Raw genomic sequence first — 16,265 nt, 5'->3', positions numbered from 1 at the left:
TTGTCTCTCTCTTCCTCTTCTTCACTCTCTCTCTCCCTCTCTCCTTGTCTCTTTCCTCTCCTTCACTCTCTCTCCCTCCCTCTCTCTTCCTCTCTCCTTCACTCTCTCTCTTCCTCCCTCTCTCCTTCACCTCTCCTTGTCGCTCTCTTCCTCTTCCTCACTCTCTCTCCCTTTCTCCTTGTCTCTCTTCCTCTCCTTCACTCTCTCTCCCTCCCTCTCTCTATCTTCCTCTCTCTTTCCTTCTCCTTCAGTCTCTCGTACTCTCTCTCTTCCTCTCTCCCTCTCTCTCCTTCACTCTCTCTCTCCCTCTCCTTCAGTCTCTCTCCCTCTCTCCTAACAAGAACAGAAGACAGGGAGGAGGGGTGAGAGAGAGAGAGAGGGGGGGGGGGTGATACCTAACCCTGGTCTTTTATTCTCTAGGTGGTTTTGGGGGGGAGGGGGGGTGACACCTTTCATCTGATGTGCATCATTGTCTCTCTCTCTCTCTGTTCTGACATAATGTCTCTCGCCCAGTGACCGTGTGAATGAAACTTCAGGTGTGAAATTTAACACACACACAGTGAAACACACCACACCACACTACACAGCACACACAGTGAAACACACAACAACACACTACACTACAAAACACTCATAGAGAAACACACCACACTACACAGCACACACAGTGAAACACACAAAAACACACTACACTACACAACACACATAGAGAAACACACCACACTACACAGCACACACAGTGAAACACACAACACACTACACTACACAACACACATAGAGAAACACACCACACTACACAGCACACGCAGTGAATCACACAAGAACACACTACACTACACAACACACATAGAGAAACACACCACACTACACTACACAACACACATTACGCGTTCTTACACTACACTACAATCAGTAACACAAACACACAGCGTAACACATTTACAATTTTAAAATATAATAAGACGATATAAAGTGTTTTTAAAAGATAAACATAACACCGACAAGACCCGCCCATATATCCTTCAGCTTTGGGCAGTGGGGGTGTGGTCTTTACATCTGGGGGTGGAGCCTCACAACTTGTGTCCACAGCTTTTGTCCAAACTTATTGTCCTGAAAACAGAGAGAGAGAGGGAGAGAGAGAGAGACACACAGAGACAGAGAGAAAGAGAGAGAGAGAGAGGGAGAAAGAGAAAGAGAAAGAGAAAGAGAGAGAGAGAGAGGGAGAGAGAGAGAGGGAGAAAGAGAGAGACACACAGAGACAGAGAGAAAGAGAGAGAGAGAGACAGAGACAGAGAGAGAGGGAGAGGGAGAAAGAGAAAGAGAAAGAGAGAGAGAGAGAGAGAGAGAGAGAGAGAGAGAGAGAGAGAGAGAGAGAGAGACAGATTGAGACAATTTGAGACAGATTGAGAAACTAACGGGAGACACACTGGGACACACCGGGACACTCTGAGCGCCTCTCACTACCACCCGCTCCGTCCTCCGGTCCCCCACCGACTCCTCTCCGCTCTGCAGGCCGCCTCCTGGAGCCCCTCTCCAGGCCAGCAGGCCGCCGCGCCCCGCTCCGTCCCGCTGCCGGACCGCAGCTCTCCTGCTCGCAGTCCGTTTCCCTCCGCGGACCAGTCGGGAAAAAGTTCCTTCGAACTTGCTGGGCTCCAATGAGGCGCGCGCGGCCGATCGAGAGCGAGCCCAGCTGACGATCGGTGATCCGTGACCGACGCGAGGACCGTGTGCTCGGGTCCGGGTCTGGTGGGACAGGGCCGGATGGAGGGTCCCGTGGCCCGGGGACAGGCCTCCTCTTGCGGGCTGCAGCTGCTCCTCCTCCCGCTGCTGCTGCTGAGCTGCTGCGGAGCAGAAGAAGGTCAGTTTGTCTCCCGTCAGCCGCCGTACTCATCAATAACCCTCTGTCAATCACTGTGATACCTGTGCTGATGAAATCACATCAGATTACTGCTCATCTGCTTCCTCCAGTAATCAACGATCTGACATGTAATCAATCAATAGATAACATCAGCAGGTTACAGTGGGTCACTTTACTACTGTTAACTACACTTTACTACACTTTAACTACTGTTAACTACACTTTACTGCACTTTAACTACTGTTAACTACACTTTACTACACTTTACTACACTTTACTACACTTTAACTACACTTTACTACTGCTGACTACACTTTACTACACTTTAACTACTGTTAAATACACTTTACTACACTTTAACTACTGTTAACTACACTTTACTACACTTAACTACTGTTAACTACACTTTACTACACTTAACTACTGTTAACTACACTTTACTGCACTTTAACTACTGTTAACTACACTTTACTACACTTTACTACACTTTACTACACTTTAACTACACTTTACTACTGCTGACTACACTTTACTACACTTTAACTACTGTTAAATACACTTTACTACACTTTAACTACTGTTAACTACACTTTACTACACTTTACTACACTTTACTACATCTAACTACTACTAACTACATTTTACTTCACTTTATTTCAGTTAACTACACTTTGCTACACTTTAACTACTGTTAACTACACTTTAACTACTGCTAACTATACTTTACTACAGTGAACTTTTACTACACTTTAACTTTGAACTTTTACTGCAGTTAACAGTCATCGATCATCAAGCAGCTGCAGCTTCATGTTTTGTTTGAACCAATAATCGACCAGATGGAGTTTTATGAAGTGTTCTCAGTTAGTTTTAGATGCAGAGAAGAGAACTCCTTCTGGTTCCTCGTTAGAACCTCAGTTCTCCAGAGGTGGAACACTGAAGAACATCAGTCAACCAAGAGTTCACAGCTGAGTGATTAAAGAAATCAGTTTCTTTTCCAACTAAATCAAAAACAGGAAGTTGGACGTGGTTGAGTTTAATTTTATCTTAAGTTTAGATAAAGTTAGTTCAGTTAAACTTTACATTTGTTTTTCTATAATAAAGATATTCATAAAACCATAGAGCTTAAGAAGTGAAGGAAACAAATTAACATCAACTTGAACGAGACTCAACACAAACAAACATTAAGTGTGTGTGTGTGTGGCATTCACTGACGAGACACACACACACACTGTAAACATTAAATCTGATGATAAGAGTGCATGGCGAGGACACGGAAATCACCATGACAACGCTGGTGGGATGTTTACACAAGACACTCGCTCTAAGTGTGTCTGTGTGTGTGTGTTCTCGGAGTGTCTCTGTGTGTGTTCTCACAGTGTCTGTGAGTGTGTGTGTTGCTGGAGTGTGTCTGTGTGTGTGTTGCTGGAGTGTGAGCGTGTGTGTGTGTGTGTGTCATCCTGTGAGTTTGACCAGACACTGTCACTGTTTGTGTAGCGGTTGAAGTGGGGACCTGTTGCTCAGGATGCTGGGTCACGGGGTCGTCAGGTCGCCACCTGACCTGCGACGTCAGCGTCACGTGACCGTCGACCAATAGAATCAGAGCGCTGACCTTCGTGAGTCGATCACGGCCTCATCACGGTTGCAGTGATGGGACCAATAGAAACCCATTGTTGTGGTTCGGAGTCGTTGACCAGGAAGTCAATCGACGCCTCTCTCACGACATCAAGGTGATCACATGACATCACCATGACATCACAGCCTGTGGCATGGCGCTGAGATCAGTGAGGTGTTCAGGTGCTGCAGGAAACCTGAGATTCATGTCGGTTACACTTCATCCACTCTCTTGAACCAGATTAATAATTTGTAGAGGTGTGAAAGACACACTCACCTGTCTGTCTGACACACACACACACACACACACACACACACCGAACACACACACACTTTCCTCCTCTCACTAATTCACTTCTTGTTTTTGTAAACCAACAAAGACAATTAGAATCCATTTGTGTGTGTGAGTTACACATGAGTGTGTGCGATGTGCATGTTGTTGACATCATGTTTGCACCTGTCTGTCTGACTCGACCTGTCTGTCTCTCAGAGGTGTTGATGAACACTAAGGCAGAGACATCCGATCTCCGCTGGATGAATCATCCTCCCGACGACCCTGAGGTACACGCCCACTCACAAGCTAGCTTTCAACTAACGTTTACCTTTAAGCTCAATGAAGGCTGCTAGCATTCAGTTCATCTCTACCATTCATCACAATGAAGGATGCTAATCCATAGCGCTCTCTGTCCATGTGCAGTGGGAGGAAATGAGTGGATTGGATGATGAGTCCAACATGGTGCGGATATATCAGATCTGCACGCCGGACAGTCCGTCCTCCTATTGGCTCAGGACTCGCTGGATCCCCCGGAGGGAGGCGACCACCCTCTACGTGGAGATTCGGTTGGTAGTTTTGGTTTTCGGTCCGCTTGTGGTTTGTGTGTAGTTATGTTTTCTGTGGAGATGAAACTGATCGTGTTCCTGCAGGTTCACCATGATGGAGTGTTCCGCTCTGAACCAGCGTCACTGTAAAGAAACCTTCAACCTTTATTACTACCAGTCCGACAGCGACGAGGCCACGCCCACTCACCCGTCCTGGATGGAGAACCCTTACACCAAAGTGTCCACGGTGGCGGCCGACCACCTGCTGCGTCACGGTGGAGAACGGCGCTCCAACGTCAAGTTGTTGCGGCTGGGGCCACTGCAGGGGGCGGGGCTCTACCTGGCCTTCCACAGCCAGGGTACCTGCATGGCGCTGCTGTCCGTGCGCGTCTTCTACAGGAAGTGCCCCCCCCTCCGCCGGGCCTTCGCTTCCTTCCCTGAAACCATCCCCCACTCTCTGGTGGAGCAGGTAACTACCCAGGAAACAGTTTATTTTGAAATTTAAAGTCATTTCACTTTAAATTTCTTTGTCCAAAAATAAGCTTCCTGATTCTTTACTAATAAAAACAATAACTCTACACAGAGGCTGTTAACAAAATAGAAGCTTCTTCATTAAGGGTGCTGATGAGATTTTGTGTCATTGACAAACTTTTTTTTTCAAATGTGTGTGTGTGTGTGTGCGCTGCAGGCTCAGGGTGTGTGTGTGGAAAACGCAGTGACGCCGCCAGGAGAACTGTCACGACCTCCCAGCATGCTTTGTGGCGAGGACGGGCAGTGGGTGGGGCAGCCCACATCCAGCTGCGCCTGTCGCCCCGGATACGAGGCGGGCGAGACCGACGTGCGCTGTCGAGGTGAGAGAGTGAGGTTTATGAATAAAAAAACATTGATTTAGTTCGTTCAGACTTCAAATTAAAAGCTCCGTCACATGATAAACACAGATGTAACGACTGTGAGACAACGTGTTGACCTGCGGAACTTTACAGAACTTTACAGAACTTTACAGAACTTTACAGAACTTTACAGAACTTTACAGAACTTTACAGAACTTTACAGAACTTTACAGAACTTTGACCAGATGGAACTAAAAGGACAGTATTCAAACAGGTTCATCTGCAGGTTTATTTACAAAGTAAAAGCCCTTCCAGGGTGAGAGGTGAATTGTGTTTCTTCATTATCAGCACTCAAAATTCTTTCTTTCTCTCACACACGCGCACACACACACACACACACACACACACACACACACAGTGTAAACAGAGGGAGGCTGGAGATGATTAGAGAGAGAGAGAAGAGTGTTGACAGAAGAAGGGCGAACGACATGGTGTTATTACAGAGAGATAGGATAAAAGATGAATTTTCTTTGTTTGGATGATTTTATTTTCAGTCTCAGTAAAAAAACTGTTTTATTTGCATGAACTTTGTCAGGATCAGTTTTGTGACCTTTGACCCGAGCGCAGTTCTCCACAGGCCGTCTCATTTAGTCTTTGTTGTTTCTGTTGGACGAGTCGAAAGCGGCCTGTGATCACGTGACCCTGAGGTTCTGCGTGCCGAGGTTCCTCAGCTCGGCAGCGTAGAACTGTTGTAACAGTAGAAGTCCAGCGCTCACTCTAAACTGTAATCTGACAGGAATGTGGCTCCACATGTTTCTGACGGGCCTCAGTCAGGCGGCGGGCGGGGGGGGGGGGCATGGGGGAGGTGGGGTCTGTGATAAAAAAGGAGGCGACAGACATTTGGTTGTTGAAGCTTCCTGTTATTCTGTATGAGGTCAGAGGTCAGCTGACTGCAACCAGGATGCATTGCTAAGGGGGGGGCTGGATGCTTCTGCTGCATGTTAACCCTGGAGGGGGGGGGGGGGGGGGTAATGTCCTGGCTGAGTGAAAAGGTCAGAGGTTAACTTGCGCTGCTTCAGCTCTGCGGGACAGAGAGAGCGTGAGGGTGCCTGGCAGGAGCTGGCGTGGTGACATCATGGCAGCACTTTCCACATCCTGTCGAAGCCAAGGTCACTTCCTGTCTCTGTCTGTGCCGCTGCACTCTTCCCTCGCTCCCTGTGATGTTCCTCATCCGGACGCCATCTCATCATTGTTCAGAAACAAAGAGACACGTTAACATGTCTCCTGTGTGCGTCTCTCAGGACCTCCCCTCCCTCTGTCAGTGGCGCTCTGAGCTCGTCAGCTGAAGAACTGTTAGAAGGTTTTATTTTGAAGGGACGACTTCCTGTGTCTGATTAAAACCTTCGCTGCTGCAGAGTAGTCACGTCAATTTTACAACGACAAGAAAAACGTTTTTAATGTTAACTCATATTTTCTCTCCAGCCTGTGTGTCTCGTCAGTTTAAGGCGGGGTCAGGACCTGGTGTGTGTAACCCCTGTCCAGCCAATAGCAACACACGGATCCCAGGCTCCGCCTACTGCCTGTGTGACTCTGGTTACCACCGAGCCGACTCCGACCCGCCGCACGCCGCTTGTACCCGTAAGTCAGACTTTTCTTTGGGTGTGTTGTAGACTCTTCCTCATTTCCCACAATGCACCTGAACAGTGTCTCTCAATATGGCCGTAAGAGCGGTCGCAGAGCCTGATGACATCACAGTGACATCATCAGGCATCAGATGTTTTCATTGGCTGATGAACTCATGACCTGATTTAAATATATCCAGATTTATACACATGTTGTGATTTAAAACCACATGAATGAAAGTAATGAAGCAGCAGTTGTTGTTGTTGTTGTTGTTGTTGTTGTTGTTGTAAAACAATGTAACACAACAGAAACCTTTTCACTGATTTACCTGTTGTTATGGGACTGTCTGTGACCTCTGACCTCCCCACCAGGCCCCCCCTCAGCTCCCCGCTCCACCGTGAGCCAGGTCAACGACACCATGGTGACTCTGGAGTGGAGCGAGCCGCTGGAGCGAGGAGGACGAGGAGACCTGAGCTACCAGGTCCAGTGCTCCGGCTGTGGATCCGCCTCAGACCCCAAGGTACGCCACACAGACCGGAACCGACCCAACGAGGTCGACCAATCAGGGACAGGCCACTGACTCCGCCCTCCTGTCTCCTCTTCAGGGACTGGACGGTTCCTGTTCTCCTTGTGATGACAGCGTCCTGTACCGCCCGGCGCAGCGCGGCCTGACTCAGCGCCGCGTCGTCGTCTGGGGACTCCGCCCATACACTAAGTACACCTTCACCATCCAATCGCTGAACGGCGTCTCTGCTCTCAGCCACTCAGAGCCGGCCTCGGACAGAGTCAACGTCACCACCAGCAGAGACGGTAAACAACACTACATTACCCAGAATACCTTTCAATCCACCAGAATGTGAAGGAGAGTTACTGACGTCAGGGAAACCGTTCAAACAAACACAATGTAACACAACTCAATGATGTTAACATTACTGGGTCACGTCTGATGTGTTGCTAACGTTGCTGTCGTCTGATTGGCTGCTCAGTTCCTGCTCCAGTGTCCGGTCTGAGGAGGACGGCGTCCTCAGAGAACGGTCTGACGTTAGAGTGGAACGCTCCTGCTCTTCAGAACCAGTACCACATCCTGGACTACCAGCTCCGCTACAGTCCCAAGGTACGCACACACACACAGACACACACACACAAACAAAACGCACACAGAAAATGAACTCACACACACTCTATGATGTGATGTCAGGATGGCGAGGAGGTGGGTCAGTGGCAGTACGTGTCCACCAGGTCTTCTTCGGTGGTGCTGACCGGGCTGCAGCGGGCGGCGCAGTACGAGGTGCAGGTCCGGGCTCGCTCTCAGGCCGGGTTCGGATCCTTCAGCACCGCGAGCAGCTTCCACACACAACCTGACGGGACGAGTGCAGGTAACTGGAACACTCTGGGTTTACACTGACTGTAGCATGCTAGCATGGTTAGCATGCTAGCATGGTTAGCATGCTGAAGTCATCTTCCGACAGGAAACCAGATGTTGGAGAGGAACCTATTGATTGGTGATTGTATTTGATGATCTGACGGTTGCAGGTGTGAGCGGCTCCCCGCTGGTGACAGCTGTGTTGATCTCCATGGCGATACTGCTCCTCATCGCCGTGGTGATGGTCGCTGTGTACTGTTACCGGTAAGAGAGAGAGACTGTGTGTGTCTGTGTGTGTGTGTGTGTGTGTGTGTACATGTTCAGGATGCTCCCTCCCTCAGCACAACAATGGAACATTGACCTCAGGTTCACACACACACACTCAGACACAGACACACACTCACACACAGACACACACAGACACACACTCAGAGCAGGGTGGAACACGTTGACTATATTAAGACGTAGAAACACGACACTCTGAGAGAGATGGAGCGATAGAGAGAGATAATAACATTCCTGAGGGAGTGACGGAGAGAAAAGAGAATGTGTGTGTGTGTGTGTGTGTGTGTGTGTGTGTGTGTGTGTGTGTGTGTGTGTGTCTTCTCCTGCAGCTGATGAAAAACTGAAAACATGTCTGTCTCTCATTCTCTCTCTACCTGTCTGTCAGCAGGAGAAAGACAGACCGACAGATGAGTGATAAGATCGGACACTATCAGATGGGACAGAGTGAGTAGCTCTTCACTTTAGTTATGTGGATCAATCCATGTGATGATGATGATGATGATGATGATGATGATGATGATGATGATGTCATCACTGTTGCAGCGATGAAGGTGTACATTGACCCGTTTACCTATGAAGATCCCAACGAGGCCGTGAGGGAGTTTGCCAAAGAGATCGAAGCGTCCTTCGTGAAGATAGAGGAAGTGATCGGAGCAGGTAACACTTCTGTCTGCACGGACTTTTATTTTGAAGTGTCTGCCAGAGTCTGTGACCTTTGACCCTCATCAGGAGGTCACGCTGGAAAAACATCACATTTGTTCTCCGAGATGAGTCCTGCTTTATTAAAGTAAACATGTGTGTGTGTGGGTGTGTGTGTGTGTGTGTGTGTGTGTGTGTGTGTGTGTAACAGAAGTCCGCTCTGGTGAAATGTAACTGGATAGCAGTTGCTGTGGAAACAAGGGTGTTAAGTTTTCGCTACCGGCTGGGGAACACACACACACATATACACACGCACACACACACACACACACACACACACACACACACACACACACACACAGGTGTAGACGTGTTGGTATGTGCTAACGAGCCTTAAAGGAACATTTCACCTCTTCACTTGTTTGACTCTGCGGCTCAGGTGCGCTGTGATTGGCTGCTGACCTGTGGAGTCCCTCAGGGTTCCCTCCTCAGTTCTTATGTTCTCTCCTCTGTCATGAGCAGAACTTTGATCTGAGGAGATTCAACCTCGTATCAAACATCAGATTTACCTTTGAGGTGAATTGTGTCGATTGTAAAGTGTTGAGTTTCATCCCCGTCATGAAACCAGACAGACGCTACTGAAACTTGAAGTGTGTCGTCACCTGTTGTGGAGGATCATAACCCCCCCGCTGTACCTGTCCAGGTGAGTTTGGCGAGGTGTGTCGCGGCCGCCTGAGGATCCCAGGCCGGAAGGAGAACTACGTGGCGATCAAGACGCTGAAGGGCGGCTACACTGAGAAGCAGAGGCGGGACTTCCTGTCAGAGGCGTCCATCATGGGTCAGTTCCAGCACCCCAACATCATCCACCTGGAGGGCGTCATCACCACTTCCTGTCCCGTCATGATCCTCACTGAGTTCATGGAGAACGGAGCGCTCGACAGCTTCCTGAGGGTGAGACAGTCACAGCTCGGGGCGTCCCTCTGCCGTGTGTTCAACCACATGCTCACCTGTCTGTCTGCCTACCTGTCTCTCTCTCTGCAGATGAATGATGGACAGTTCACCACCATCCAGCTGGTGGGAATGCTGCGTGGGATCGCAGCTGGGATGAAATACCTGTCGGACATGAGCTTCGTCCACAGAGACCTGGCTGCTCGCAACATCCTGGTCAACTCCAACCTGGTCTGCAAGGTGAGACACCTGTCTGTCTGCTCACCTGTCTGTCTGCTCACCTGTCTGTCTGCCCACCTGTCTGTCTGTCTGCTCACATGTCTGTCTGCTCACCTGTCTGTCTGTCTGCTCACCTGTCTGTCTGTCTGTCTGTCTGTCTGCTCACCTGTCTGTCTGCTCACCTGTCTGTCTGTCTGTCTGCTCACCTGTCTGTCTGCTCACCTGTCTGTCTTTCTGCTCACCTGTCTGTCTGCCTCTGTCTGCTCACCTGTCTGTCTGTCTGTTTGTCTGTCTGCTCACCTGTCTGTCTGTCTGCCCACCTGTCTGTCTGCTCACCTGTCTGTCTGTCTGTCTGCTCACCTGTCTGTCTGTCTGTCTGCCCACCTGTCTGTCTGCTCACCTGTCTGTCTGCCTCTTTCTGCTCACCTGTCTGTCTGCTCACCTGTCGGTCTGCTCACCTGTCTGCTCACCTGTCTGTCTGCTCACCTGTCTGTCTGTCTGTCTACCTGTCTGTCTGTCTGTCTACCTGTCTACCTGTCTGTCTGCTCACCTGTCTGTCTGTAACTCTTTTCCTCCAGGTGTCAGATTTTGGTCTCAGCAGGTTCCTGACGGAGAACTCGTCCGACCCGACGTACACCAGCTCTCTGGTGAGTCTGAAACTTCTGCATGAAATAAAACAATGAAACTATTTTTAAAGTTCTTTCACGTTTATACAGGAAGTAGATGCATCTTAATCTTAATCTAAAGATAAATCAGAAACTGGTTGTAAAATGTTTTGGTTAGTGATTTATTTTGAAGGGTGATGCTGATGAGATTTAAAGGAACAGTGCCTCTGGTTATGGTGCTCTGCTGTGATTGGCTCTTCCACCTTCATGACTTTCTGGTTGTGTAGAGCTGTAAAGATTCTAGAACGGATGGAGGGATGATGTGGCACACAGCGTTAACCTTTATAGGGATATAATTGTGTTATAGGTTTAAATAATGAACATTGTTCCATTAGAATAGATTTAATACTTATTCATTGTAGTGAAAACACTTTGTAAACAGTTGTGACGCCACACACCCCATGACATGACGCACATGACTTTTTGTTCTCACCAGTTTTTGTTTTGGCGTTGAATAAAGTTATTAACGTCACTGAGCAGCTGCTCAAGGAGCCTGATTGACAGGTGGATCCTCCAGCTCCTCCTTTAGATTACGTTTCACTTTATTCTCTTTCCTTGAGGAACCGTAAATTCTCAACTGACCAATCAGCAGCTTGCATAAGCATTAATGGAATGCTACTATGACGTGGGCACAGGAGCACTATGCAAATAAATTGGTTTAAACCGTTGACAGAACATTTTCAGCGTTGTGTTCTAACTATGATCCAGATCAAAGTCGTTTAATGAAATAACTGTTTCCAGCGTCTTTTGAGGAAGTAACCGAGTCTGTGTTGTTTCTCAGGGAGGGAAGATTCCGATTCGCTGGACAGCTCCTGAAGCCATCGCCTACAGGTGACTTCACCAGCTCATTGAGCTTCTGTCATAGAATCGCATTAATATCCAGTTCTGTCATGTTAAAGACGTTAGATGTTGATTATTTAATCCACTGACTGAATACAGGAAGTTCACGTCTGCCAGTGATGCGTGGAGTTACGGCATCGTCATGTGGGAAGTGATGTCATACGGAGAACGACCATACTGGGACATGAGCAACCAGGACGTAAGAAAAATATATTAATCTGATGGACCGACAGCTGTCTGTCTCTCACCTGCCTCACTCACCTGTCTGTCCCTCTCTTCTTCAGGTGATCAACGCCATCGAGCAGGACTACCGCTTGCCCCCGCCGCCGGAGTGCCCCGCCTCCCTGCACGCACTAATGCTGGACTGCTGGCAGAAGGAACGAGCCAACAGGCCGAGGTTTTGTGATGTGGTGGCAGCGCTCGATAGGCTGATCCGTAACCCCGCCTCCCTGAAGTTGACGCACCAGGAGGGCACGAGGTGAGGCACCTTGCTAAGCAGAGAGTGGACGCTGTGATTGGCAGCTGTGGAATTTCATTCATGCACCAGCTGGGGGCTTCTGGGGTCAAAGGTCAGAGTCTGCCATGGAGAGAGAGGCAGTGGGAGGGTCTTGCGGGGCAGCCAGCTGTGTGATTGACAGCTGTTTACACAGACATGGTTGTTTACATGAGCAGGTGCAGAGAGGGTCATATGATCACATTCCTGAAGCAATTTCCCGTCTGTCTGTCTCTCAGCTCGTCCCAGCCTCTTTTGGACCAGCGCGTCCCCCCTCGTCTCTCTGCCTGTGGTTCGGTGTCTGAGTGGCTTCGAGCGATAAAGATGGAGCGATATGAGCAGAGCTTCGTTCAGGCCGGACTCATCAGCCTGGAGATCGTCTCGCAACTCAACACTGAGTATGATCACCACTCACTGACACAGACAGGCTGCCTGCCAGTCACAACTCAGGGCCCACTGACACAGACAGGGTGCCTGCCAGTCACCACTCAGGGCCCACTGACACAGACAGGCTGCCTGCCAGTCACCACTCAGGGCCCACTGACACAGACAGGGTGCCTGCCAGTCACCACTCAGGGCCCACTGACACATCCCACGCTGCCTGCCAGTCACCACTCAGGGCCCACTGACACAGACAGGCTGCCTGCCAGTCACAACTCAGGGCCCACTGACACAGACAGGCTGCCTGCCAGTCACCACTCAGGGCCCACTGACACAGACAGGGTGCCTGCCGGTCAACACTCAGGGCCCACTGACACAGACAGGGTGCCTGCCAGTCACCACTCAGGGCCCACTGACACAACACAGGCTGCCTGCCGGTCAACACCCAGGGCCCACTGACACAGTCAACACTTAGGGCCCACTGACACTCAGGCTGCCTGCCAGTCACCACTCAGGGCCCACTGACACAACACAGGCTGCCTGCCGGTCAACACTCAGGGCCCACTGACACAGACCAGCTGCCTGCCAGTCACCACAGGGCCCACTGACACAACACAGGCTGCCTATCAGTCAACACTCAGGGCCCACTGACACAACACAGGCTGCCTGCCGGTCAACACTCAGGGCCCACTGACACAGTCAACACTCAGGGCCCACTGACACAGACCAGCTGCCTGCCAGTCACCACAGGGCCCACTGACACAACACAGGCTGCCTATCAGTCAACACTCAGGGCCCACTGACACAGTCAACACTTAGGGCCCACTGACACAGACAGGCTGCCTGCCAGTCACCACTCAGGGCCCACTGACACAGATAGGCTGCCTGCCAGTCACCACTCAGGGCCCACTGACACAGACAGGCTGCCTGCCAGTCACCACTCAGGGCCACTGACACAGACCAGGCTGCCTGCCAGTCACCACTCAGGGCCCACTGACACACACAGGCTGCCTGCCAGTCACCACTCAGGGCCCACTGACACAGTCAACACTCTTGTTCCTGGTGAGTTTGATTCTGACCTTTGACCTTCCTCTCCACCTGTTTCCATAGAGACCTGCTCAGAGTGGGCGTGACCCTGGCCGGTCACCAGAAGAAGATCCTCTCGTCCATTCAGACGCTCAGGATACACAAACCCCCCCCCACCCTGCTCTACTGACCAATCACAGAGCTGTCCTACACCACTACGCCCAAGATGCAGCAGACCTCCTGCGTCTGGACCAATGAGAGTTGCTGTGACATGAAGGAGCACAGAGACCACTAGTGATGAACATGGAGTTACTGCCCCTACACGGACTTCACCTACATTACTATGAACAACGGTTGGTCAGCGCTAAGGACTTATTTAGCCCCGCCTTGTCAAACCACTACAGCCACTCCCCTCCTCAGGAAACCTAAGGCTCCTCTTCCCTTGACCTGATTGGTTGTTTTAACAGCCACTGTCAAATCAGCATCCAGTAGAGGACATCAAATCCAGTTCAGGGGACGCCTCTGATTGGTCGCAGATTATTTCAGCTCTTCCTGGTGCTGCCCACTACAACCCTGCTGACATGTCAAAGCCCCGCCCACTGCATTCAAGCCCAGCTGGGATTGGTTCTGAGCCCTGTCTATCAAACAGTGGATTTCCACAGACTATCAGGATTTTCCTTTGGTGCAACTTGAGCAGAACGGATTCAGTTTTATCTGAAGGGATTTCAGTGAACCGGATCGTGGACCAGTTTCACTTATTTTTAGGAATATTCTGGGATTTGATCAGAACATTTTAAAGCTGTGGAAACGCTGTGGATGAATCATTTCCAAACGGACTGTGGGAATATTTACCTGAGGAACCTCGGGACGTCCTTAGAGGATTTATTTTGTGAAACATCGACCAATCTGAATAAAGACTCTTCATAATCATGATAAGAATATTCTGGGGAACATTTTGAGGAAATCTTTGAGAGCATTACTCAAGTTTTCATGGGAATCGTTCAAATCTGTTACAGGACATTTTTAAAGATTTATCAAATGTACAGTGACTTTTCAGGATCTGAACTTCCCTGGACCACTCTGAGGTTTAAAGTCACAGGAACCAGCAGCTACAAATGGTCGACTATCCGTTTATGATGGATTTCAAATGATCAGATTTTGATTATTGAGCTGGTTTTCTCCACTGGGATCTGAAACTATTTTAAAACCTTAAAGAAACACTTTCTGTTCATCTTCATGCTGATGTAACGACTGATGTTATGACTGTAATATGTTTTCATACTCTAACGTTCAGAATCACTGTCCTCAGACTGTCCATTGCTGCAGCTCCTCTTTTCAGCCTCTGTCTCAAACACTTGGTTTTAGCTCCTGTGTCTTTAAGAACCCCCCCTCCTGGTAAAGCCCAGTCTGCTCTGATTGGTCAGATGCTCCTCACTGCTGTGATTGGTCGACCTTTTCCAGCAGATGTAGGATATGTTTCTCACATCACCTGGTTTTGTTAGGGGGCGTGTCTGTCCATCAGACAGATGCTCGATGGGACGAGTGGTCTCATCACGTCCCTCATGTCCCAGGTTTCTATTGTGGCACTTTTTGTACCTGATATTTGATCACGATCATGTTTTTATAATAAACCCAGATTCGGAGAAAATCGCTTTCTTCATTTTGTAAAGACAGACAAACGTTCCAGAGCCAAGTTGTGATGTCAGTCAGTGGTTTGTTCTTCCCACAGGAACAAGAGTCCCCAGCTGGAGACGAGGACTCTGTGTCCGTCTCCTGTGTCCAGCAGCTGAGACTGAACTGGTTTGGTTCAGTCTCAGCTGGTTTGGTGGAATGGGTTCTGAAGCTCAGTGTCTCAGTCAGGTGGAGATAAGATAAATCCCACGATACAGCAGCAGGAGTCAAAGACATCAGCAAGTCTGAAGGAACGTTAATAACTTAGGTGTTAGGAATATATATAAATAAATAGAAACATATGAATGTATGCAGTGTGAGGATATTTCCAGTGAACGGATTGCACATTAATTATTTATATTTCACAGATGGATGAACATACAGTATAATTGAATTCCATTCTAATTGTATCGCACCAAATCATACCACGTTATCTCAAGGCTCTTTACATCGCAGGTCAAGACCTTCAAATGTTTAATCGAGAAACCAACAGTTCCCACAGAGAACCTGTGTGTGGGAGAGCAGTGATCCACTGGGACAGGGCAGTGTTATGAGCTCCTTGATTTATGAAGGGTGGTTCAGATCTTTCTGTGTGAGGAGCAGGATCTTGAGGTTCAGAGTTTCACAGGGAGCCATGTCCCGCCATTCTCTTAAAGTGAGGCTGATTTATACAGGGCCATGCTTGGAGCGTTATCTGGATCCTGATTGGCTCAGGGACTGTGAAGCAGGACAGGTCATGTGGTTTCAGAGCAGCAGGCGTTTCTCCACAGGAACAACAAACACACATCGAGGTCAGAGGTCAGCGGTAGCCAAATGTGTGTGTGTTGTGTGATTGACAAGCGGCGTAACCAGAGTCTGAACAAATAAATTCTGTTGAACCACAGCAGCCAATCACAGCGCGGCTCTTAAACACAGGTGATTGGCTGCTTCACCACAGCAGAGGATGAGTCCGCCGCCACGGAGTCAGGACGAGGCGGCGTGGAGGTCACATGGC

General features: G+C 49.3%; 1 protein-coding gene across 2 annotated transcripts; it reads left to right on the top strand.

Annotated features, from left to right (window-relative positions):
* The first annotated feature begins 1,117 nt into the window (after positions 1–1,117).
* Positions 1,118–15,248, top strand: LOC133949872 (ephrin type-B receptor 4b-like). Of its 2 annotated transcripts, none has more exons than XM_062383917.1 (21): positions 1,118–1,858; positions 3,960–4,030; positions 4,167–4,309; positions 4,394–4,757; positions 4,977–5,139; positions 6,601–6,756; positions 7,113–7,261; positions 7,347–7,551; positions 7,728–7,855; positions 7,940–8,117; positions 8,275–8,368; positions 8,778–8,833; positions 8,933–9,046; positions 9,732–9,979; positions 10,070–10,216; positions 10,774–10,842; positions 11,642–11,691; positions 11,800–11,899; positions 11,985–12,178; positions 12,433–12,591; positions 13,685–15,248. In XM_062383917.1, exons 1-21 carry the CDS (start codon positions 1,762–1,764, stop codon positions 13,788–13,790), a joined length of 2,991 nt encoding a protein of 996 aa, XP_062239901.1. In that variant the 5' UTR covers positions 1,118–1,761; the 3' UTR covers positions 13,791–15,248. The 2 variants fall into 2 exon arrangements, with proteins under 2 accessions (XP_062239901.1, XP_062239900.1); XM_062383916.1 differs by having other exon boundaries at positions 8,775–8,833.
* Positions 15,249–16,265: the final 1,017 nt, after the last annotated feature.

This window comes from Platichthys flesus, chromosome 24 (assembly GCF_949316205.1).
Source record: "Platichthys flesus chromosome 24, fPlaFle2.1, whole genome shotgun sequence".
Classification (NCBI taxonomy): Eukaryota; Metazoa; Chordata; class Actinopteri; order Pleuronectiformes; family Pleuronectidae; genus Platichthys; species Platichthys flesus.
The sequence above is the reverse complement of the archived record's forward strand: the minus strand, read 5'-3'. Positions and strand labels throughout refer to the sequence as shown.